The following is a 23648-nucleotide window of genomic DNA, read 5'->3' as shown; positions in this document are numbered from 1 at the left end:
CTCCCCAAATACACAATTATTATCTGGAATCGGGCACTTCCCTTGACCTCATATCGTAAATAGAACGAGAAGAAACTTCAACATGAAGTAGCTTGCTAAGGAAGAGGAGGAGGAGGAGGAGCTTAGTGTTTTAACGTCTCGTCGATATCGAGGTCGTTAGAGTCAGAGCGTGAGCTCGGATTAGGGAAGGATCGGAAAGGAAATTGGCCGTCTTCTTTCAAGGGAATCGGCATTTGCCTCTAGTGATTTAGGGAAATCGCGGACAACGTAAATCTGGATGTATGGACAGTGGTCTAAACTGTCGTCTTCCCGAATACGATTCAGTGTGCTAACCATTTCTCTACCTGGCTCAGTAGTACCATGTTACACGCCCTCTGTTATGCTCTTCAGTGTTTTGCAGAGTACGGATATGGAAATGTATCCATAGGAAGACAGTTCCCCAAAATTAGAAAAATACTGTAAGTTTTCTGCTTCACAAGATCGTGGATATACGTGACTATATGTCTGTCAGTCTCCCCTTCCACATGAAAAGCATATAAAAGACGTTAAGTAAATCTAGCAAGGGAAGAGAAGTGAATGTAGCACTTGTCGGGTGGGAACTTTTGTGTCATATGTTTGTCACTGTAGTCTTGTACCATGGGAAACAAGGAGAGGATGTTGTTTGTTGGCCAGTATCCTCTTCCTATAACAGAAATGCATGCATGTGTTAACAGGGTTCTTTATTTACTGAAATAGGAAGTTGCTTAACTTGAGATAGTCGAGGTGTTGTGGTACAAGTTCTTCCATAATAGCCTCACTGCCGGTGAAGTACACTTCTGCTATGCACACTAATCTGCTCGCTATGTCCTGCCTGAGACTGAGACTCTGACTTCTGCAACTGGACTGCTACTGGTGACTCAACTCGGTGACTCCCTGGGTGACTGACTGGACCCTCCGATACGTGGCGGCGACCTAAATACTGGCGACCGACAGGGCGTCTAGGAACCGGCTTTGCCCGATGAAACAAGGACTGCATAGGCTTGTGATATGTCACTAAATGGAACTTGTGACCGTACAGATAGTGATGTTATTTTGACACACCATACGCAATAGCGAGAGCTTCTTTTTCCATTTGACAACAATTGCATTGAGTTTGAGTTAACAACTCTGAAACAAAAGTAATGGGTCTGTCTTGTGCTCCAATTCGAGGGAAACCACAGCGCAAATTCCTTAGGAAGAAGCATCGATTTAAAAACTACTGGCTTGGCAGGGTCAAAATGCACTAATCATCTGTCACCAAGCAAAGCTTTTTTGAGTTTTTGAAATGCCTGTTGAAAATCTTTAGTCCACACAAAAGAGACATTTTTCCGACGCAAGCGATGCAATGGAGCTGCGATCTGAGCGGCATTCTGTATGAACTGAATGTAGTACGTCATCTTGCGCAGTACTGACTGCAGTTCAGACATATTACGAGAAACAGGCATGTCACGAATCGCAGGCACATGAGATTAGAGGGGGTGCACACCCTGATTGTTTATCACTTGACGTAAATACCATGGTTCAGTTTGAAAAAAAATCACACTTTTCGAGACGACACTTGGTTCAAATGGCTGGTTCAAATGGCTCTGAGCACTATGGGACTTAACATCTATGGTCATCAGTCCCCTAGAACTTAGAACTACTTAAACCTAACTAACCTAAGGACAGCACACAACACCCAGCCATCACGAGGCAGAGAAAATCCCTGACCCCGCCGGGAATCGAACCCGGGAACCCGGGCGTGGGAAGCGAGAACGCTACCGCACGACCACGAGAACGACACTTGAGTCCTGCTTCAGATAACACTTGGAAAAGAGTATGCAAGTTGGCAATGAGTTCCTCTGGTGTACGACGTGAGATGACAATATCGTCAAGGTTCTTTGAACAAAGACACTTTTGCAGCCAGCTGTTCCAAGTAACTTTGGAAAATGGTGGGTGCGGGAGCACTGACGAAGGGCAAACGCAAATACTTGAACAATCCTAAGTGTGTATTTGCAACAAACACTTTTGTGATATCATCCAATAGAGTTCGCAAGTAGGCATCACGCAAATCTATCTTAGAAAAGTAACGTACTGCACCAAGCCTGTCCATGGGTTCCTCAGGGCGAGGTAACGGATAAGTCAGTTCTGTGAGTTGACTGTAGACTTTGTAACCTCCCCCTCACTTATCGACCTTAATGACAGTGAAAAATTAAACCGCGTGTACCTAATGGAAATTTGGGAAAAGCAATCGTCACCGAAGTTAATCTGTCGGTAAAGAGGGAGGAAAGGGTTACATCTAAATGAAAGCAAAAATGCAAATGAAACTGATGGAAATTAATTTTGAAAAGGGGTAAAGTTAATAAAGAAAGTAAATGTGCGGCCGTTACGTTAACAATTAACTAGCGGTAATTAGATATTTGAGATTTGGGGGGAATTACGGTCGCCAGTCCTAAGGACAATTACTATAGTAACTGAAAAAGAAAGGTTATTACACATATAATCAGCACTAGAAGCGTGGCAACTGAAGGTTGACACGTGTAGTGTGAAAACTAAAAGTTTGTCAGAAGTAATAAATTTTGCTACACTCTGACTTAATTTAGCAATAGAATTAATAAAATCGGAAAATCCAAAGTTAATTTAGTGACTGAAGTTAATAGTGAGCTTTCTTTCTGAAGCACATCGAAATTCAGTAAAATACGGTTAGTCTTGGACTACCTCAACAATCATTTCAAAAGCTACTTGAATCTACGCAATTTAGAAATAAGAGATTTAACTTTGAACTTGAATTAAATGATTCTGAACAATTAACAATAGTAAAATTTAGTACGTACCAAGCTGCGCTGTAGTCACAGGTAAGCTATAATATGGTAACAAAACTCGCACTCATAATTTGTGCTTGTGTAATCTAAATATTGTAGCCAGCTATGAATACTTTAACTGAACTTTGAAATTAAAGCAGTGAAATAGAATAATATTGCTTTAATGCTGGCGTTTGAATTTCAACGACACTCGGGTTCATTCCGGAAAAGGAAGGGACCCTGCTTGGTAATGCAATTGGGACAATGAGCAACAAAGTTTCATGCTACGTTGCTGTAATTTTGTGATTTTAACAGTTTTAAAAGCTGAGGTCTGCCATACAGTTCTAAAACTTTACGTGCTTCCCGTCTTCCTTGTTGGTTGATTGAAGGTTTGAAGCCGTCGATCGAGGAGGTGGCGACAGTCACTCATTGTCGGCCGTCGCTGTTGCAGAAGCTGGATGTTGGCGCGCCTCCTTCTCGACACGGTCACCAGGCGAAACGGGCTCTTGATGTGCGCCAGCTAATGCTTCCCGTCCGTGACACCGTGTCAGAAACTATCATAGCAAGTCGAGCGCAATTACATGCTGCCAAACCCCGAAAGCGCGGCAACTCGCGGGATCGTCACACAACACACCTGCTCCACTGCACTACCCCAGCCAGACTCCCTCTCTTCCCGCGCTCCACGCGACAGAGTTAACACTACCAAAGATCCTAAACACTTTCGTTCTTCACACGACCTATCGATGTATTCGTTCGATAGCAAAGTTTTCCCTAGGCAAGACCCAGCTAAAAATACAAATAATATTTACAAAACAAACCAATTATACATCGACATAAATGCATATATATATATATATATATATATATATATATATATATATATACAAATAGTAAAACAATTACAATATATAAAGACACAGAAATGTCATATCTTGAGGTAACAAAATAAGGAAAAATCTATAGTACAATAGATGGAAATAGGAGGATATGCATTTCCGGCATTACAACTTGAAGGCAACACAAATGCAAATGCGACCAGAAGGCTCAGGTAACGAAGCGAGAAAACTTGCCCACTGTCTAGCTTGAATGGAACCAATTACACCATTATCTTGCAATTCTTTCAATTTGACTCTTAAACGAATTGGAACGGGGCGGGTCCGAGAAAACGTAGTCTGAGTATTGTCTTTCAATGTAACATGCGCTACGAAGTTATTAGCATTTTCCATTCCGTCTGAAAATACGTCAGGAAATTCCTTAAGCAAGCTAGCGACACTGTCTTTCGGTGCAAAAGCCGATATGGAAAGTAATTACTCGTGGATGCTAAGTCCAAACAAATCAATGGCAGCTAAACCGAAAATGTTCTCACCGCCTCTGCAGTAAAATTCGCTGTCCTAGTGTGAGACCTATAAGTGGCGGGCAAACTACACTGTCCAAGAACTGCAGTTTCCTGTCCGGTGCTTACTGGATTTAGAAATGCGTGGTGGACCTCACTGTTCATACGTGGCACGATTAAGCAAAGTTACTGAAGCACCTGTGTCTAACTGAAAGTTCACATGATGGCCAGCAATTCGTAATGACACAGCACTAGGGCGAGAAGTAGGCACAAGCTTAATCTTACTTTTGTCAGAATCTGTTGTAGGTTTTGAAAACACAGCGTTCACTGCATGTGCAAGAGCCTGTTTTTTTTCTGGGAGCGGGCAAATTTGGCGTTTTTATGCCACTGCAAACAAACTGCTTGGACATGGCCCTTCGTTCCACACGTGTAGATTAGATTAGATTAGATTAGATTAATACTAGTTCCATGGATCATGAATACGATATTTCGTAATGATGTGGAACAAGTCGAATTTTCCAATACATGACATAATTAGGTTAATTTAACAACATACTTAAGTTAATATAACAACTCTTTTTTTTCTTAATTTATATCTAAAAATTCCTCTATGGAGTAGAAGGAGTTGTCATTCAGAAATTCTTTTAATTTCTTCTTAAATACTTGTTGGTTATCTGTCAGACTTTTGATACTATTTGGTAAGTGACCAAAGACTTTAGTGCCAGGATAATTCACCCCTTTCTGTGCCAAAGTTAGATTTAATCTTGAATAGTGAAGATCATCCTTTCTCCTAGTATTGTAGTTATGCACACTGCTATTACTTTTGAATTGGGTTTGGTTGTTAATAACAAATTTCATAAGAGAGTATATATACTGAGAAGCTACTGTGAATATCCCTAGATCCTTAAATAAATGTCTGCAGGATGATCTTGGGTGGACTCCAGCTATTATTCTGATTACACGATTTTGTGAAATAAATACTTTATTCCTCAGTGATGAATTACCCCAAAATATGATACCATATGAAAGCAATGAGTGAAAATAGGCGTAGTAAGCCAATTTACTAAGATGTTTATCACCAAAATTTGCAATGACCCTTATTGCATAAGTAGCTGAACTCAAACGTTTCAGCAGATCATTAATGTGTTTCTTCCAATTTAATCTCTCATCAATGGACACACCTAAAAATTTGGAATATTCTACCTTAGCTATATGCTTCTGATTAAGGTCTATATTTATTAATGGCGTCATACCTTTCACTGTACGGAACTGTATGTACTGTGTCTTATCAAAATTCAGTGAGTCCGTTTACAAGGAACCACTTAGTAATTTTCTGAAAGACAGTATTGACAATTTCATCAGTTAATTCTTGTTTGTCAGGTGTGATTACTATACTTGTATCATCAGCAAAGAGAACTAACTTTGCCTCTTCATGAATATAGAATGGCAAGTCATTAATATATAATAAGAACAACAAAGGACCCAAGACTGATCCTTGTGGAACCCCATTCTTCATAGTTCCCCAGTTTGAGGAATGTGCTGATCTTTGCATGTTATGAGAACTACTTATTTCAACTTTCTGCACTCTTCCAGTTAGGTACGAATTAAACCATTTGTGCACTGTCCCACTCATGCCACAATACTTGAGCTTGTCTAGCAGAACTTCACTAACAAGGGAATCTCCCCATCGCACCCCCCTCAGATTTAGTTATAAGTTGGCACAGTGGATAGGCCTTGAAAAACTGAACGCAGATAAATCGAGAAAACAGGAAGAAGTTGTGCGGAACTATGAAACAAAATAAGCAAAATATACAAACTGAGTAGTCCATGCGCAAGATAGTTAACATCAGTGATACTTTGAGCTCAGGCGCGCCGTGGTCCCGTGGTTAGCGTGAACAGCTGCGGAATGAGATGTTATTTGTTCAAGTTTTCCCTCGAGTAAAAGTTATTTTTTTTTTATTTTCAGACAGTTATTATCTGTCCGCCGAATGTCATTGTGAATTGCAGTGCGTCAGGAAAAATGGAGAAAAGACTAGTGAAAGACTTCAATGAACGTGTGATTGCTCCTTATGCGGACTAAGATTTTGCCTTACTCCTTGACAGCTATACAGGACAGAAAGATCAGGCATTATACAATTTTATTGTGGGAGTAGACGTGATTACCATTCCTCCAGGTTGTACACCTGTTGGACAACCGTTAGATGTTTGGTTTTCGGCAAGTGAAATACTTTGTGAAAACATTCTATGATTTTGCGAAGCTGCACGGGTACACAGAGCAGTATTGTTTACGTGATCGTGTTTCAATTATCAAAGTTCAAGCAGTCACACATAATCAACTTCGCTCTCCAAAATTCCAGGACATGTTCAGATTTGCAGGATTTGACGGTCTACACACGGAAAAATTTGAAAACGTTAAAAACATATGTTTTGACAGAGCACAGGGAAAACTGTGCGACTGTGAAACTGTTGCATTCATTTGTTGCAGTTTATGTGACAAACTCTTATGTTTTCATCACTTTTTTGGGAGTGATTATCACATTCACAAGAAAACCTAAATCGGGCAAGGTAGAAGAATCTTTTTACCCATTCGCCAAGTGTACAAGTTAGGTGGGTCGACAATATATTCCTGTCATGTGACGCAAATGCCGTCACCAGTGTCGTATAGAATATATCAGACGTGTTTTCCTGTGGAGGAATCGGTTGACCTATGACCTTGCGATGAAATGTTTTCGGTTCCCATTGGAGAGGCACGTCCTTTCGTCTACTAATAGCACGCTTTTGCGGTGCGTCGCAAAACACAGACACTAAACGTATTACAGTGAACAGAGACGTCAATGAACGAATGGACAGATCATAACTTTGCGAAAATGAAGAAAGTAAAATTTTCACTTGAGGGAAGACTTGAACCAAGGACCTCTCGTTCCACAGCTGTTCACGCTAACCACGGGACCACGGCGCGGCTGTGCTCAAAGTATCACTGATGTTAACTATCTTGCGCATGGACTACTCAGTTTGTATATTTTTTTCATAGTTCCACACAACTTCTTCCTGTTTTCTCGATTGATCTGTGTTCAGTTTTTCAAGGCCTATCCACTGTGCTAACTTATAACTAAATCTGAGGGGGGTGCGATGGGGAGGTTCCCTTGTAAGTTCACAGACCTGTTCACCTGCTTACGTGGCTGTCCGCGCAGCTGTGTACGCGTTCGTCGCAGTGGCTGCTTGGGGCGCTGGTGAGCAAGGGCGACTCGACCCGGCAAATCAGGGCCTGGTCAAAGCTATCGGCCGCTATGGCACCCGATCATATTGCTCTAAGATATGCAAGACTTGGGGAAGTGATGATGATGTTTGGTTTGTGGGGCGCTCACCTCGCGGTCATCAGGGCCCGTACAAAGTCCCAATTCTTACACAGTCCGTTTTTCTTTTTGCACAATCCCATCTAAACGCTGTGGTGATAAAGTGAGAAGGACAACACAAACACTCAGTCCCCGGGCAGAGGAAATCCCCAACCACGCCGGGAATCGAACCAGGGACCCCATGATCCAGAGGTGCCACTTGTGGAAGTTGTGGAAGAGAGTATTTCAAGATCTGTTACCGTACTCTGCTATCTGGGACATTGAATGTTATTGCACCACGAATCATTAAGTCACTGTAAAAGTTGCCACATCTAGACTTAGATTTATACTTCCTAGTCATGCTCGTGAGTTTTGTGTACCACTGAAGGTACGACCGTTCCGGCTTTTTCTACAAGCGAAAGAACTGATACATGGCTGCAGCTACTTGGACTTGCTGGTCATAGCACTTGGTTAATGCAGCGATTACTTCGTTATATCTGAGTTCATCGGAAGAAGCAGCTGGAAACAGTTTCTGTATTAACTTGAACACTGGGGACTTCCCAATCGAAAGAAAGTGTTGTAGCTTGAACTCGACGAACTTCACAATGTGCTTGGAACTGTCTCGGGTACTCTAGCCATTGCTTATCCGTGTCGTTAAATTGCTGCCACGGTGGTATGCTGGTCGGCGGCACTTGTTGAGTTGGACGGTTTGTCTGTTGTGAGGCCGACGTGGCTTGTGCAGCCAGAGGTTGTTGCACCTTCCTCAGCGAGGTAGCAATTTGTTGGCTTTGAAACTGAAAAAATTGTGTTCGATCCATCACATTGGCCGCCTGCGACTGACGCGTGGGCCCGGCTTCCCGGGTTCGATTCCCGGCGGGGTCAGGGATTTTCTCTGCCTCATGATGACTGGGTGTTGTGTGCTGTCCTTAGGTTAGTTAGGTTTACGTAGTTCTAAGTTCTAGGGGACTGATGACCATAGATGTTAAGTCCCATAGTGCTCAGAGCCATTTGAATTTGATGCGTGGGGGCAGCGGGTGGAGGGGACGGGGTAGCTATGGTTTACACAAATACGGTACAGCAAAAAGCAAGCAAATCCTCTGAAAAGAGAAAATTGATTAGTTCTGCGGCTCCCCTCCTGGAATACATGCAAGAGCACAAGAAATTAGCAATTAAAAACGAGCACACCTGCAAGCTAAAATTCAACAGAAACAAGCAAAATCTTCTGCACTGAATTATACTTGTCGCCAGTTTTTGTGTCGTTTGGTTGTCACGGTAGGCTTGTACCACGGGAAGCAAGTAGAGGATGTTGTTCGGTGGCCAGTATCCTCTTCCAATAACACAAATGCGAGCTTGTGTTAACAGGGTTCTTTATCAACTTAAACAGGAAGCTACTTAACTTGAGATAGTCGAGATGTTTTGGTACAAGGTCTTCCTAGTAGTCCACGTTAGCCTCAATGCTGGTGAAGTACACTTCTACTATGCACACTGTTCTGGTCGATATGTGCTGCCTGAGACCGGGATTCTGATTGACTGTCTGCGACTGGACTGCTACTGGTGACTCGACCCGGTGGCTCACTACATGACTGATTGGGCCGAGCGGTCCGCAGCGGCGATCTAAATACTGGCGGCTTAGAGGGCGTTGGCGGCGAGTTTCTTGCGAGTCTGTCCTTGGCCCCTCTCCTGACAGATGCGTTGCTTGCACCTACTATTGATCTTCTAAAACCTCTTTGTCGCCTGGTGTGCTGGCGACAGCTTATGTCAGCACAGGAACATAGTTGTGGATGATTGAATGTATGTTACCACTGTGGTAATACAAGACTCTGAGAACACTTTTGAGTCAGAATGACAAGAATGCTGTACTTATGGGCCTGGACAAATTGATCTAATCTATTTGGTATGTCGAAGAAAAGAGGTGACGGCTGAAGTTTTATCCACGGCATCATCATACTGGGATTGTGTTATCAAGGAGGCCACACGTATCTGAACTGCAGACATTTTTATCAACAGGTATGAGAGATTTCATCTAAGCTCAGCATGGGCTCCAGCACGGAACGCCATTAAATTAAAACGGGAGAAACAGGAACTTGCGATTTCTGACGCGTCGCACTGCATAGCAGGAAGTCGATTCAGCTTCTATCCACAGCAGCACCTGCGCACGGCATTCGGGAGGACGACGGTTCAATCCCATCTCCGGCCATCCTGATTTATGTTTTCCGTGATTTCCCTAAATCGTTTCAGGCAAATGCCGGGATGGTTCCTTTGAAAGGGCACGGCCGATTTCCTTTCCAATCCTTCCCTAACCCGAGCTTGCGCTCCGTCTCTAATGACCTCGTTGGCGACGGGACGTTAAACACTAACCACCACCACCACCTGCGCACGTGCAGAAGGCCTGTCTTCGACTCCCGGAAGGGGACTCCACTATCGCTTCCGTCATCAATCTGTGAGCGCTTCTCGGCTCTTGCCGGATCTCTGCTTGTGACCCTGCGTACCACCAGTCTGATCCTACAGCAGTGACGGCAGCAAGTACCACCACATGATGATGTGACACAGTTCTTTCGGTGAAATATTGCACGACCCGCAGAGTGTTGTCTGGCGGCATACCCGAGAAATTCATTTCAAAAATATATACCTCGCTTCTACAGCTCACACTAGACTTCACCAGGACAACGAGGAATTCAAAACTGAAACATGACTCAGGCAAGGAGATTTCATGTCACCATGACTATTCTCAGCAGTACTAAACGAACATTTTTAGAACCTTAGACTGAGGAAAGAATGAAGGAATATGGATTCGCGTAAATAGATCTGAAAACACCATCGTTCTCCAAACGGCATTGTTCTTTTGCCTCTAGCGCAAATAAATTTCAAAGTGAATGAAAAAGCTTAATAGATCGATGAATACGTCATGGAATTGAAAATTTATGTCTAATCGAGACTCGATCCTGAATTTCCTGCTTTACATGAGCGCTCGCTGTTAAGTGTCGCGTTCTCTGGGCACCCCTCCAGTTGCTGTACCTTCACTGTCACTCATCTCTCAGCATCTCAACACTGTTGTAACTTCCCTGCACGCAGCGTGGTTCTCTAATGGGTACAGGAGCGAGGAACAGGTGCCGTTCATGATCAGAGATTTCAGATATTGATTTTTTCTACATTTAATGTAAAACGAAGTGCGGCCCTTGCAGAAAGTGTCGCTGCTTCTTTCTGTTAATTGGGAGCAGGCGGTGTTCCAAAAATGAAGAGCTTAGAGAGAAAAACCGCCCAGCTTTGTGCAGGACAATGCTCGGGCGCCTAAGACCGAAGTTCTGGCTGATGTGTTCGGTCGATGAGGCTGGGAAGTGCTGTGCCACAGGCCAAACTCCCCGGACCTAAGCCCTTGTCACTTCAACCTGATTCCTAAACTGAACGAAACTCATCAAGGCATTCGCTTCAGAACTGTTACAGGGATTCGTCAGGTAACAGACCACTGTGCTCGAACTTACAAGACAACTGGTGGTGCTAAGGGTATACCACGACTTCCATGTCCTTCGCAACAGTTTATACACCACAACTGCATGTATTTCGTGTCAGTTGTAAATAAATAGTTAGCCCTACTAAATTTTAACCCTCGTATGTACATCTAGATGTAGATCCAGATTAGTAACAACGAAAGTTAGTCAGGTCTGGGGGCGTCATCACATAACTTAATGACTGAGCCAACTGCTTGCGTGCAGCAGGAAATCCAAATTAGAGTTCCGATGCGTTCTCCTTTGTGCTGCTAATGAATTTTCATTTGCAGATCGTGGCGTCGGATGCTGATGAGGCGGCGGGGAAGAAGGCCCTGGAGGAGCTGGAGAAGCAGTTCGGAAAGGGGAAGGTCGTCTTCGTCAAAGCGGACGTCACCAGCAGCAGCTCTCTGGAAGGTAGCGCCCCCTCTCTGGAACCACTGGAGGTGTCTTCCAAGAGGCCTCCAAGGCTCATCCTCTTGTTGATTCTACTGCTCACTCTGCATAAAGCTAGCATAGTAAAGTGTCTTATCTTCCAGTTTGGCTGCTAAATAAGTTTTGTCAGCACTCTAAATGTTTTCCAAGAGGGACATGCTAGTTAAACCAGTGTAATTCTTTGATTACTTCTAGCTACCCATGCTTAAGCCATTACCTGTGTGATCTCCCATGCAGTTCCTATATAACCACTCTTTTCTCGCGTCGTGTGATTCTATTTACACTGGCTTACCAGTGCCGTCAATCAGCGTCAGATCCAACGCACCTCTTTCTTGTTTTCTTGGAAAATTGTATTTCACGTTTCATAAACATTTGTTTTTGAACTGAATGACGGGTAAGAGTAAGCAAGAACTCTGATACAAATTTGGGATGCTGTTGGCCATTAATTACAGAGGTAAAACAGTCCCTCAGCGACACGCAAATTTCTCCTCGATACCAAACAGCTCATAAAATTCGCAGCTACCTTACGGTTTACCGCACCGAAAAGGTACTCACTCTGCCATTGAAAAATGCCACCATAGAAGCCTGAGGGCTGACTGCCGGGTGCCAGTACCAGAAAATACTACGTCGAGCCACTTCAGACACACTCCGATGACCTCTGCTTTGTACAGGACGGCCAAAATAAAACTGGCGTCGAAAATATTTTTGGCATCTTAAGATAGGCAACCCAACTCACAAAGTGCGAATGATGTAAGTTGCCAAAAATATTTTCCGACCCGGGTGCAGGTGACGTTGTCTATCTTACGGCGCATGACACACACTGGTGTGCAGATCTTAATGACTAAAGTAACTTTCGCTTGATGTGTCACTGCCGAATAACGTAGCTCGATGAATTTCGGCCACACATAGATACGAAGAATTGCTGCAGGACGGCAGAGAAGGTAACAGAAAGAAATAAGAAATGCGACGAACGGAAATGACACTTTTGTTCAAAGACAATAATTTCACTGAAGTCAGTACGATTCAAGATGGTGCCGTGACATTATGAACTGTGGGACATGATTTTTAGCAGAATGTATGATCTGTACGGACGACAATGCAACGTTCTGCTGTGCGAGTGACGAGGTTGGTCAGTTCTTGTGGTAGGGCGTTGCGTTCTTCTTCCACCAGCGCGTTGGCATCTGCTGAGTGCTCGCTGGTGGATGTGGAGGTCCTGCAGTGGATCTCCAAAGCGCATCCCACACCTGCTCCGTGTGTTTAGGTCGAGGGCACGCGCAGGACAGGCCATTCACCGATTAGCCTCTCCTTCCAAGATCTCCTCCATACGGGCAGTACGATGCGGTCTCACATTCTCCTCCATGAAAATGAATTCAGCATCCAATGCAGCCCTGAAGACACTACGCGAGTAGGCTTATGCAAGCTGAACGCAGCAGTCTCCCCCACTGCTGCTACCGTTACTACCATTACTACCCCCACTAAAACCACAATACGCCGCCGCAGCTTGCGTCACATACATAAAATTATATGTTTCCAAAATAAAATGCTTTCAGCTGCCTATGAACTTTTACAGGCAAACGAGTGGTTTCATGATTTCAAATCATATCTTCAGTTGGACTTCTACAAGACAGGAAACGCACACTATGTGACCAAAAGTATCCTGACACCCCTGAAAACATACGTGTTTCATATTAGGTGCATTGTGCTGCCACCTACTACCAGCCACTTCACATCAGACACCTCAGTAGTCGTTACACATCGTGAGAGAGCAGAATGGGACGCTACGCGGAACTCAACGGACTTCGAACGTGGTTAGGTGCTTAGGTGTCACTTGTGTCATACGTCTGTACGCGAGATTTCGACACTCTTAAACATCCCTAGGTCCACTGTTTCCGATGTGATAGTGAAGTGGAAACATGAAGGGACACGTATAGCACAAAAGCGTACAGGCCGACCTCGTCTGTTGACTGACAGAGACCGCCAACAGTTGAAGAGGGTCGTAATGCGTAATAGGCAGACGTCTATCCAGACCATCACACAGGAATTCCAAACTGCATCATGATCCACTGCAAGTACTATGACAGTTAGGCGGGAGATGAGAAAACTTGGATTTCATGATCGAGCGGCTGCTCATAAGCCACACATCACGCCGGTAAATGCCAAACGACGCCTCGCTTGGTGTAAGGAGCGTAAACATTGGACGATTGAACAATGGAAAAAACGCTGTGTGGAGTGACGAATCGTGGTACACAATGTGGCGATCCGATGGCATGGTGTAGGTATGGCGAATGCCCAGTGAACGTCATCTGCCAGCGTGTGTAGTGCCAACAGTAAAATTCTGAGGTGGTGGTGTTATGGTGTGGTCGTGTTTTTCATGGAGGCGGATTGCACCCCTTGTTGTTTTGCGTGGCACTATCACAGCACAGGCCTACATTGATGTTTTAAGCACCTTCTTGGTTCCCACTGATGAAGAGCAATTCGGGGATGGCCACTGCACCTTTTAACACGATCGAGCACCCTTCATAATGCACGACCTGTGGCGGAGTGGTTACACGACAATAACACCCCTGTAATGTACTGCCCTGCACACAGCCCTGACGTGAATCCTATACAACACCTTTGGGATGTTTTGGAACGCCGACTTTGTGCCAGCCTTTACCGACCGACATCGATACCTCTCCTTAATATCGCCATTCCCCAAGAAACCTTCCAGCACCTGATTGAACGTATGCCTGCGAGAGTGGAAGCTGTCATCAAGGCTAAGGGTAGACCAACACCGTACTGAATTCCAGTATTACCGATGGAGGGCGCCACGAACTTGTAAGTCATTTTCAGCCAGGTCTCCGGATACTTTTCATCACATAGTGTACAATCGACATTATGATAAGGAAAAAGGTACCTGTCCTACCAACCAACATGACATACTCACATGTCAGTAAAACAATCAAATCCTGATGCGGGAAGGAGACGTGTCGCAGAATCCCGTACTGATGCCCCGGGAGCGGAAGCACTAATTCTGAGTATTGCGATGTTGTGGTGCACTCTGAAGACATCATTTCAAATAGGTCGCAGAAAAAATAAAATAAAGTGCGCATGGGCTCCCTGAAAGAACCCGTTAATCACTATTTAGCAAGTTTTGAGAAAAAAGAATTTTTATTTGCTTGACATAAGATGAACTTCTTAGCTAAGAATGCTTCTAAACAACCTTCACTATTCATTATATGTTTCGATAAGCATGGCTACAGTCTTCAAATATAGATAGCAGGTGATCACATGTCTCCTGTACCAGTTGTACAAGTTGTTGTTTGTGTGGTTTTCAGTCCTACAACTGATTTGATGCACCTCTCCAAGCTACTCTATCCTGTGAAATTCTTTTCATCTCCAAACAACTACTGCGACCTACATCCTCCTCAATCTGCTTATTCTATTGATCTCTTGGTCTCCCTTTACGATTTTTATCCCCCCACACTTCCCTCCAGAACTAAGTTTGTGATTCTTTGATGTCTCAGTATGTGTCCTGTCAACCTGTCCCTTAGATTGTGCCACAAATTTCTTTTCTCTCTAATTCTGTTCAGTGGCTCCTCATACGTTAATGTGATCTACCGATCTAATCTGCAGCATTCTTCTTTAGCACCTCATTTCAAAAGCTTCTATTCTCTCTTTTTCTAAACCGTTTATCGTACATGTCTCACTTCCATAGATGGCTACACTCCATACAAATACCTTCAGAAAAGACTTCCTCATACTTAAATCTATACTCCATGTTAACAAATTTCTCTTCTTCAGAAACGCTTTTCTTTCCATTGCCAGTCATTTCATATCCTTTCTACTTCGGACACGAATAGTTATTTTTCTGCCAAATAGCAAAACTCATCTACTACTTTAAGTGTCTCGTTTCGTAAACTAATTTCTCAGCATCACCTGATCCTCTTACACTACATTCTGTTATCTTTTTTTGCTTTTGTTGATTTTCATCTTATATCCTCCTTTCAAGACACTGTCCATTCCCTTAACCACTCTTCCAAGTCCTTTGCTGTCTCAGACAGAATTACTACGTTTTTATTTCTTCTCCCTGGACTTTAATTCCTACTCCAAATTTTTCTTTGGTTTTCTTTACTGCTTGTTATATGTACAGATTGAATAACATTGGGGATAGGCTACAATCCTGTCTCACTCCCTTCCCAACCACTGCTACCCTTTCATGCCCCTCTACTCTTATAACTGCCGTCTGGTTTCTGTACAATTTGTAAAAAGCCTTTCGCTGACTATACAGGGTGTTACAAAAAGGTACGGCCAAACTTTCAGGAAGCTAATATTGTTGCACTTATATGGTTTTGGCAGCCATCACTGAAATTATTTATCTACTTGAGCAAAGTTATGTTTTATAAAAACACATCACTAATAACTGCAATCAGTATAACCAATGACAAACTGCCTATTGGCTTCTGTCTCGGGTTCTTCGGCCGACGTTCATCTAATGATTTTTCTGACGTTTCGCCAGCACGAGTGGCTGGCATTGTCAAAGCTTCACCCTCCATTGCCGGTGGTGAACTGGAGCCGAGCTCGCGGGCGCAGGCTATATGTACCTGGCGCGCCAACGTCCGAGGGCTTCTCCGCGGTCATTTCCGGTGCGGTTCTCCTCTTGCTACCTGCGACGGTCGTTCGCTGCAGTACGGGAAGCCAGGATCCGTTGACCTTAAGGCTTTCCTCTTTCTTGTTCAAACTGTTCGCGTGTTTTTGTATTTCTACAGCTTCTCTGAACAAGCGCGTGTGATAGTGCTTCTCTACAGCCAGAACTTCCGTGTCGGCGAATTTTATTACATGGTCGGTCTCATTCAGTGCGTGCTCTGCCACGGCCGATTTCTCCACCTGCCCCAACCTGCAATGTCGCTTATGCTCTTTGATCCTGGTGTTAATGGATCGTCCAGTCATTCCGACATAAACTTTTCCGCATGTGCATGGTATGCGGTATATTCCCGACATTGAAAGTGGGTCTCTTTTCTCCTTCGCCGATCTAAGACACTCTTTGATCTTCCTTGTCGGTTTGAAAATCGTCTTTACGCCATGTTTGCGCAATATACGGCCGATTCTGTCCGTCACTCTGGGAATGTATGGCAGAAAGGCCGTACCCGACAATTCTTTTTCCGGTTCCTTACTTCGCCGAGGGTTGGGCTCTGTTACACTTCTAATATAATTTGTGGAGTAACCACTGCTCCTCAGGACAGTTTCCAGGTGTTGCATTTCTCGTTTGAGGTGTTGCGGCTCACATATTCGTCCTGCTCTCGTTACGAGCGTACTAATCATGCCTCTTTTCTGGCTCGGGTGGTGGTTTGACAGTTTGTGCAGGTATCGGTCCGTGTGAGTCGGTTTTCGATACACGCTGTGTCCCAGATCTTCGCCGTCCCTTGTGACCAGAACATCTAGAAATGGCAGTTTCTTGTCCTTTTCTACTTCCATGGTAAATGTTATGTTGGCATGGAGGCTGTTCAAGTGTCTTAGGAAGTCACTGAGCTGTTCTTCACCATGGCTCCACACCACGAAAGTATCATCGACGTACCTGTACCACACCTTAGGTTTGTAAGTCGCCGAGTCCAGTGCCTGTGCTTCGAATTGTTCCATGAAGAAGTTGGCCACCACTGGACTGAGAGGACTACCCATGGCGACGCCTTCCAGCTGTTTCGTTATTTACGAAAGTGCCACTCAGTGACGCTCTGGAGCACATCGGTTCCATTTTTCCGCTAGACATCAGAAAGCTCTTCCATGCATGTCTCACCACGAGCTATTTCACGTGGAATGGCGATTTCTACGAGCAGCTGGAAGGCGTCGCCATGGGTAGTCCTCTCAGTCCAGTGGTGGCCAACTTCTTCATGGAACAATTCGAAGCACAGGCACTGGACTCGGCGACTTACAAACCTAAGGTATGGTACAGGTACGTCGATGATACTTTCGTGGTGTGGAGCCATGGTGAAGAACAGCTCAGTGACTTCCTAAGACACTTGAACAGCCTCCATGCCAACATAACATTTACCATGGAAGTAGAAAAGGACAAGAAACTGCCATTTCTAGATGTTCTGGTCACAAGGGACGGCGAAGATCTGGGACACAGCGTGTATCGAAAACCGACTCACACGGACCGATACCTGCACAAACTGTCAAACCACCACCCGAGCCAGAAAAGAGGCATGATTAGTACGCTCGTAACGAGAGCAGGACGAATATGTGAGCCGCAACACCTCAAACGAGAAATGCAACACCTGGAAACTGTCCTGAGGAGCAATGGTTACTCCACAAATTATATTAGAAGTGTAACAGAGCCCAACCCTCGGCGAAGTAAGGAACCGGAAAAAGAATTGTCGGGTACGGCCTTTCTGCCATACATTCCCAGAGTGACGGACAGAATCGGCCGTATATTGCGCAAACATGGCGTAAAGACGATTTTCAAACCGACAAGGAAGATCAAAGAGTGTCTTAGATCGGCGAAGGAGAAAAGAGACCCACTTTCAATGTCGGGAATATACCGCATACCATGCACATGCGGAAAAGTTTATGTCGGAATGACTGGACGATCCATTAACACCAGGATCAAAGAGCATAAGCGACATTGCAGGTTGGGGCAGGTGGAGAAATCGGCCGTGGCAGAGCACGCACTGAATGAGACCGACCATGTAATAAAATTCGCCGACACGGAAGTTCTGGCTGTAGAGAAGCACTATCACACGCGCTTGTTCAGAGAAGCTGTAGAAATACAAAAACACGCGAACAGTTTGAACAAGAAAGAGGAAAGCCTTAAGGTCAACGGATCCTGGCTTCCCGTACTGCAGCGAACGACCGTCGCAGGTAGCAAGAGGAGAACCGCACCGGAAATGACCGCGGAGAAGCCCTCGGACGTTGGCGCGCCAGGTACATATAGCCTGCGCCCGCGAGCTCGGCTCCAGTTCACCACCGGCAATGGAGGGTGAAGCTTTGACAATGCCAGCCACTCGTGCTGGCGAAACGTCAGAAAAATCATTAGATGAACGTCGGCCGAAGAACCCGAGACAGAAGCCAATAGGCAGTTTGTCAACAAGTGGCCACGAAAGCCTCAACAATTTTGTAGTATAACCAATAACTTTTTTAGATCATTAAATAAATTTAAAACGCTGAAGAAGTTATTTTTTCCCTGTACTTTATAAATCCGAGTCATGTCTTCTATGCTACGTCCAGGAACTCTGTCGATGTGTGCTGATGAAGTAGGAAGAGACTTATATGAAGACTGATATTCCTCAGGAATGACTCCCCTTTGCATAAGTGTGTTAGGCACTTCTTTTTCGTGCCACTTATTGGCATAATCTTACGATGAAGACCTTGTTAGACAATATTTGTGTATAATTTATGATCTAATGAGTTCTAATCTAATAATTTATAATCTAATGAATGATCCTAACTGTACTCGAACACTCCTGGCTTGTATTTTTGGTATCGAAAACATTTCACTTTAGCCAGTTATTTTTATTTCCCTGACTGCTATTATTTCTGTTTTAACGGTGGAAGCAGAAGGTTTATATAAATTCTGGATCGTTTACCTCAATCAAGTATAGACGAATGCATCGTTTGGCTCACGAAGTTCATACATAGTGAGACTGAATGTACAAATTTTCATACTGTAGTACATTGGACTGACTTCATTTGAAAATACGAGGGTCAGTCAAAAAGTAATGCCTCCTATTTTTTTTTACGTTTAATTGTCAGGAAATTTAAATGCAATTACATAGGTTGAAAACCACAACATTGAGGATCATTTTGTCATTTTTCAATGTAATCTCCGCCCATCTCTACAGTTTTGGTCCATCTTTGAACAAGGGCATGTATCCCAGCACGGTAAAAATCACAGCTCTGCTTCCTAAGCCATTGACGCACGGATGTTTTGACGGCCTCCTCATCTTCAAAATGAATCCCACGATGAGCTTCTTTTAGTGGCCCGAACAGATGGAAGTCTGATGGTGCCAGGTCAGGGCTGTATGGGGGATGAGGCAAAACTTCCCATCCAATTTTGACAATCTCGTCAGAGGTGTGACAACTGGTGTGTGGTCTTGCATTGTCATGCAAAAGAAGAACATCTGCCATTGATTTTGTTGGGCGAACTCGCTGAAGACGTGCTTTAAGTTTTTTGAGGGTTGTGACGTATTGAACAGAATTTATTGTGCATCCCTGCTCCAAAAAATCAACCAGAATCACACCCTCTGTATCCCAGAAAACTGTTGCCATAACTTTCCCTGCCGATCGCACAGTTTTGAATTTTTTCTTCCTAGGCGAGCTTGTGTGACGCCACTCCATTGACTGCCTCTTTGATTCGGGTTCAAAAAAATGCACCCATGTTTCGTCCCCAGTCACAATTTTTTTCAGAAACTCATCTCCCTCCAAACGGAAGCGCTGCAAGTGTTGGGAGGCTATTGTTTTCCTTGCCTCTTTATTCTGATCGGTTAACATTCTTGGAACCCACCGTGCACAAACTTTTGAGTACCCCAATTGTTTAATAATCGTGATCACACTGCCTTTACTAAGAGAAATAATGCGACACACTTCATCTGCAGTCACCCGACGGTCACCACGAATGATGTCATCAACTTGCTGAATGTTGTGTGGAGTCACTGCACTCACCGGCCTGCCGCTCCGCTTTTCGTCAGTCAACGGTGTTTGCCCTTCAGCTTCCTTACAACGACGAACCCATCGTCTAACAGTGCTGACATCCACTGTCACAACACCATACACCTTCTTCAGTCTTTCATGAATGCGTATGGGCGTTTCACCTTCTGCATTCAAGAATTCAATCACACAACGCTGTCTCAAACGAACATCGATGTCGGCCATCTTACGAACTTCTGCTGTGCTGCCACCTGTTGACACAGAAAGTTACTACTGCAGTGGATTGCAGAAGAAGGTTTGAGGAATGGCGCCAAATTCAAATTTTTCACTTAACTTAATTTCTTTAAGTAGAAAAAAAATGGGAGGCATTACTTTTTGACCGACCCTCGTAGATTGTAAATAAATTGTGAAATACTTACATGTATTGCCTACTTTACATTTTCGTTTAGCGGCAACTTGTACGCGATTGCATTCATTTTTCCCTGCAATATGATCATTATGCTCTGTCTCCAGTACCTGCTTTTCTTCATTACTCCTCACTCACACGCTTCTGATAGTAATACTTTTTACATTAGTAGAATCTGAGAATGTAGTTCAGACAGAATATTCTTCTGTAAGTTATTTCACTGACTGGCTTAAAATATTCGTATTCTTTCTTGTACATACTATACATTTTAGACATACTTATTTTGGGGTCTAAGTCAAGTCGTTTTGTGGATTTCCTTGACTAGTGAGAGTCCATTGCAGAAACTATTTCTTTGTGTTCTTCAGCTGTCTGTGCAACACCTGGTTTTGCCTTTCTTATCACTTCCTATTATAAGTCCTCTCTCACCTTTCCCTTTAGGTACAGTACCAATGACATCAGCTGATATACATAAAGTTAAAAAAAAAGGCTTCTTGCAGACTGTCTTATTATTTTTATTTAAGTACTATACAATAGAATCTTTACTTTGTCTCAGTGGCTAATCAGTATTTCACTTCATACCAGAGGAACACTTATTATATCACCAAGAATAAAATCATCTGCCATGTATAATCGCAGTCGCAGAAGCTTCTACAAGAGGAGAACCTCATTTCGTCTGAAAAACTTTTGTTGCATCTGTATCTAGATCTTCAATACAGTTAATTGGCACTTGTTTTTTTAATTTGAGTTTTAATTATATTCTTTTTCCATGTTTTGGAATCACTTTTTCCAACTCGATCATTTAGCACTGTTACTCTCTTTTACGGCACTGATTTACTTATCCATGAGATCTGTATCACTGCAAACTGGTTCATAGACAGGATCCTTGACGGAGCAGTCAGAGTCAATTGATATTCTTCTGCACTACGCCTATCATTCGACTAAAAGCATCCCATCCCTGCCCCCCCCCCCCCTCTCCCAGCCTCCCATACTCAGTAGATACGCTTTAATTTGTTTTCTGCTGTTGTAGGGGGACTTAATAGTATACTCTGCTTGTGTAATATGCTTTGCTTTTAATTGATACATCTGAATATTCACAACCATTTCGTTGAAACAAAAATATGAAATAAAAGTAATTTATGCATATTTAAAATATCAAAGTATCGTGAGAATTCAGTTCATTTCTAGAGTAACATATTGTTGATTACCACAAATTTTGTCTTTTGTGGGTATCATTCTCTTGGCCAATGACGCATGCAGGGCGCTTCTTCGCAGTTAAACACAGTGTGAGCTACTGGCATGGTGCTACTGCACTCGCTGCACTCACAACAGCTTCTGGTCCAGTGGGCGTTCTGCCATTCGTGCACGTAAACTATAGTAATCGACAATGATACTGATGTAATATTGTTCAAGTAGTGGACATTATTACGTGACAACTTTGGATTACCTGAATTGTTGCTGACTGTTAAGAATACGAAACGCAGATTTACCAATGCCTGCTAATAATCTTTATCCTAGGTATCTTTCAAATTATGTGCAATAATATTAATATCCAACTGTTCAGTTATTGTAATCTTATTGCACATCAACTTTAGATCATTTTTCTGGTAAGTGGCTAAGGAACACTGGCTTACTGCAGTCTACTTATAAAATTTATTTTCGTTGTAGAGTGTATCTTTTTCTGCAGGTGTCCATTAAGTTCGTCATGGATTACTGTTGTTCAAATAATTTTATCAAGCGTATCGGCAACGTGCAGGGAAAATCGTTTAAGTGAACCTAAATGAGTTTTTTCTGTATAGTGTGTTCAACTATGCAATTAACAGATTTCTTTCACCTCTCTTTAACTTCTTAGAGTGAAAACTGTACTTAACTAGTTTTTTTTAGGATGAAATAAGCTCATTTTCTGATATGGAATGGATCAACAACCCAAAATTGACTGAATCTGCACTTAACTTGCTCTTGCAGTAAGCCAACAACTGTTGCGTTTGTATGCAAACATGTGGAGACTTTTATTAATGGTGTCCGTTTATTGTTGTTGCAGAGGCCTTCAAGGCAGCCAAATCCACATTCAACCGTCTGGACATTGTCATCAACAATGCAGGCATCATGAGAGATTCGGTTTGGGAGAAGGAAATCGACATCAACGTGGTAAGTGGGAGACACTGAAGAAGAAGAACCACTACGCAGAAGTGGTGGACGGTACAGAGTATGATTTCTACACTACGCGACCACACGCAAGGAAAACAGACATTAAGGAACATGTGAAAAAGGTTTCTATTTCGTTTCTTAACAGCATGCTGGTTCACCTTTGGATCGCAATACGGTAGCGATTCGGTATACAGTCAGCAGGTTTCCGCAAGTATATCGCACGTGACGTCTGCTCACAGGTCACACAAACCCCATAAATTGCAGGCAGATGATTTATGAGCACGGACTAGGCGATTGATAAGTCCCAGATATGTTCCATCGGGTTCAGTTAAGGGGAATTTTGTGGCCGCTTCACACGCCTTGAACGCCACTAGACGGTGTTCATGATATTTAGCCTCATCGTATATCTGTTTCTCTTAGATAATGATACACTATACCAACCATTGGCAACCTTTCGTCACCCACGAGGCTGATTCGCATACTTATGCTCTAGGGCCGCCCAGTCACCTGATGCTAAAGCAGCGCTCCTAGCGGATGAAGACAAAACCATAACGTACGTGACTTTTTTTTTGTGCTTGGGGGAAGTCGTGCAATATCGGCCAGGTTAAGTTTTTTTAACTTTACTGGATATCTGTTATGGTTAACCGTAATTTTAATACACTATTGTGTTACCACAAGACATGTTCTATGAATAGCACAGTGTCATGATCTTTATTTTTTGTTTATAGTTCTTAATTACATCGAAAGTAAAAGAGCTACTTTCAGAAGGGGTGCAGAAAGTGTCTTACAGTATCGGCCATTGTCTTTTCTGTGATAATGTCATTTGTTAATTATCCACTGCAATGATTCTAAAACAATGTTGTTATTGTTATTATTTGTGCTCAGTTTATCATTGTTTAGCTCATTGTTGTACAGACATCACAAATGAAATACAAAATATTCTCCTGATGCACACATCCAACATGTGACCAGCTTCTACCGTACATTTGGCACACATTTGTCTATGTAATGTATTTAAGTAATTAACATTGCAACATTGCGAGATAAGCCATTGCAAATGTGAAGTGCCAATACATTAATAACCAGTGTGACAGCCAG

General features: G+C 43.3%; 1 protein-coding gene across 2 annotated transcripts in view; it reads left to right on the top strand.

Moving 5' to 3' along the window:
• LOC126251731 (15-hydroxyprostaglandin dehydrogenase [NAD(+)]-like) overlaps positions 1–23648 on the top strand; it is a 115890-nt gene that overhangs the window by 54658 nt on the left and 37584 nt on the right. For both annotated transcript variants that reach the window (XM_049952336.1, XM_049952337.1), the window contains exons 3-4: positions 11239–11362; positions 22444–22550. In XM_049952336.1, coding sequence (XP_049808293.1) covers positions 11239–11362; positions 22444–22550 — 231 coding nt within the window. The remainder of the gene's footprint in view (positions 1–11238; positions 11363–22443; positions 22551–23648) is intronic.

Source organism: Schistocerca nitens, chromosome 4 (assembly GCF_023898315.1).
Source record: "Schistocerca nitens isolate TAMUIC-IGC-003100 chromosome 4, iqSchNite1.1, whole genome shotgun sequence".
Classification (NCBI taxonomy): domain Eukaryota; kingdom Metazoa; phylum Arthropoda; class Insecta; order Orthoptera; family Acrididae; genus Schistocerca; species Schistocerca nitens.
The sequence above is the reverse complement of the archived record's forward strand: the minus strand, read 5'-3'. Positions and strand labels throughout refer to the sequence as shown.